The 2836-nt window shown below is 37.2% G+C and overlaps 1 protein-coding gene across 1 annotated transcript; it reads right to left on the bottom strand.

The window, feature by feature from the left end:
• Nucleotides 1-458: 458 nt before the first annotated feature.
• LOC139188622 (disease resistance protein L6-like) lies at nt 459-1224 on the bottom strand. The gene is made up of 2 exons (XM_070806249.1): nt 880-1224; nt 459-683 (listed from the first exon to the last, which is right to left on the bottom strand). The coding sequence occupies exons 1-2, from the start codon at nt 1222-1224 to the stop codon at nt 459-461; spliced, it is 570 nt and encodes a 189-aa protein (XP_070662350.1).
• Nucleotides 1225-2836: the final 1612 nt, after the last annotated feature.

Raw genomic sequence — 2836 nt, 5'->3', positions numbered from 1 at the left:
TTTCAGATTCGAGTACAAAACCGAGACGCTAATGACCTGACTCGACCCATCATACTCGATCCACGAGTTCACTAGATCGCCGCTCTTGAGATCGATGTCGACGGCATCCAGATCCAACCCAACATGGTTCCTGTTGATGTCCTATCTTTCTCGCCGTCACAACACTTCCAAAGGGTTTCTTTTGTAGCGTAATTGAAAAGGTTGGGCGTATATTGACCCATGTGCTTTTCTTTTGTTTGCTTTTGAGATTGATGTCGACGGCATCCAGATCCAACCCGATGCTTTTTTCTTTTGTAGCGCGCCATTTTCTCAAAGTTGTACTCGATCAAGTTGGGTTTTATTTTACTTTTTCTTGAATTATTTTTTGGTCTTTTGGATTTGTTTTTTGTTGGGTTTGATTTGTTTGGTGGGATAAATTTGTTGGTGAATTTTTGGTCTTGGTGATGTGAAAAAAATGATTAAACTTTAGCTTGAAGAGAATTGAAAGATGGAAACTTGGTGAGATCGAGGACCGCGACATGGTAGGTTGGTGCAGATGAGAGAGTGGAGGGATAAGGGAGGAATGAGGAGAGAAGGGAGGGTGGTGCAGGTTGCAGAAGAGAGAAGGGAGGGAGAGGGTGCGGGGATGAGGGAGGGAGAGGGTGCGGGGGACCCCTTAATGACTCGTGGCGTTCAGTCATTATCTACATAAGCGCCACGTTATCAGTTAACGGCAAACTTAACAGTTTGATTAACGGATGTATGAGATTGTCCCAAAATTAACACTTTAGGTATGACTCTGCGATGAAAAAAAATTGATGTACTAAATGTTGAAAATCACAAAACATGAGGGTAGTAAAGAGAGATTTACCTTATATATATATATATATCATCACTAACAGCTTTCATGAGTACGCTCCATTCTCTACTTGTTGTGATGATTCTACTTCCATTTCCGTAGCGAAGATTATCTCCAGCTAGATCTTTTATTTGCCTTGAGTCACTAACATCATCAAGAACAATGAGAGCCTTTGTACGGCTGAGCCTTTCTTGAACAAAAGTCGAATCCGTGGAGAGATTTTCTTCCTTTAAGATTTCTCTAAGAAGTACTTTTTGCAATTGATCAACTCCATCTTTTTGCTCTGATTTCTCCCTAACGTTGTTAGGAAGACAAGAAGCTTCGAAGTTAGAAGAGAGTCTCTTGAACACAGCCTTAGTAAGGGCGGTCTTTCCAATGCCACCCATACCCCAAATGCCTAAAGTGCAAACACCTTGCCAATTATTAATGCTTAATAAGGATTCAACTTGCTCAATGCGGCTTTACTTTCCAAACATGCCCTTTAAATCATATGATGTTTTACGTTTCAATTTCGATGAAATATCTTCCACTACTTCCTCAATGAAATAGGCATCAGTCTTGCAAAATATTAGTATATTAGTATGAATGAGAAGCAATATATAGTAAGTAATGCCTTCACTATCTATAAGGATTGTTTAAATGCTAGTTTGGTATTGTTAGGCTTTTTTTTTTTTTTTTTAAAAGCTGCTTCTGTTGTGCCGTGAGAGTAAAAAGATGTAAAATAAAGCCGTTGGTGTTTGGTAAAACTGAACAAATGCAGGCATGGTGCAGGCATGATCCGCTGCTGATTTGGCCAAACTGAACAGTTGCGGTGAAATATTGGTGTAATTCTGAAGAATTTGGGTGAAATATCTGTGGGTTTTCTTCTGCATGAAGGGCGTGCAATAATCTTCGTAGGAAGAGGGGGAGGAAGGAGTGCCGGAGTTTCAGGGGTCGGAATTTTGGGGCCGCGTGAGGAATTCAGGGGTTGGAATTTCAGGAATTTGTGTGTTTTTGACTCTGAAGGCCAAGGATTTCTGGATTTTCGACGGCAAAGAGTATGCAATTCAAATGATACCTTTTTTGTTTGAAGAATCAAACCCAGAAAGATTGGTTGCAATCCTCAAACAAGTTTTAACCCAAGAATTAGAGATGGTCTATATAATGAATATCGTTTCTTATAAAAACTAAAAATAAAAATTTGAAAAGAAATAGTCACAAGTAAAAATTGATACAAGTTACAAAGGGTCTGTTTGGTTTCCTATTTGAAATTTTTTATCATTTCTTATAACATTTTTTAAGAATATTTCTTGAAAATAATTTTTTTAAGACTAAAAATTTTAATTGGTTTGCGATTTAAAATTTCTAAATCTTACAACTAGACAAAAAAATCTAAAAAGAGGGGGTCGCAAGAGAGAGAAAGAGGAAAGAGGAAGAAAGAAAGAGAGATGATTGAAGGAAAGAGAAAGAAGAGAGAGGATTAGACGAGATAGAGAGGAAGATGAGAGAGAAAGAATCGAAAAAATGAAGAGCGGATTGGAGAAGAGACGGAAAAAAATTATAAAAAAATAAAAAAAAATAAAAAAAGAGGAGAGAGAAAGAAGAAGAAGAGAGAGAAAGAGAGAGAGAGATTTGGAGTGAGGGGAGGAGGGAGAGAAAAGAAAGGATTAAGTTTAAATTTAAAAACTCTAAAAACTCACATTTTATATTTTTAGAGAATATATTATATTTTTTAGTTAGTCTTGCGTTCAGTTTTTTAAAATAGTCCTACCAAATAAGTTTTTAAGACCTAAAATTTGAAAATTGTTTTTTAGTTTAAAAAGTTAGATTCAAGTAGAGTACCAAACATGCCCATAGTTACTTACCCTTTTTTGTTTAAATTATCAAACCCAGAAAAATTGGCTGCAGTCCTCAAAGCTTTCCTCCACTTGCGCACCTTGCCCATACTGTCCCCTTTTTCCAGTTCAGCAAATGCATCTGCATAACTCCCCTTTTGTTTTCGCACATCTGATGGATTGA

This window comes from Malus domestica, chromosome 10, assembly GCF_042453785.1.
Source record: "Malus domestica chromosome 10, GDT2T_hap1".
Taxonomy (NCBI): domain Eukaryota; kingdom Viridiplantae; phylum Streptophyta; class Magnoliopsida; order Rosales; family Rosaceae; genus Malus; species Malus domestica.
The sequence above is the reverse complement of the archived record's forward strand: the minus strand, read 5'-3'. Positions and strand labels throughout refer to the sequence as shown.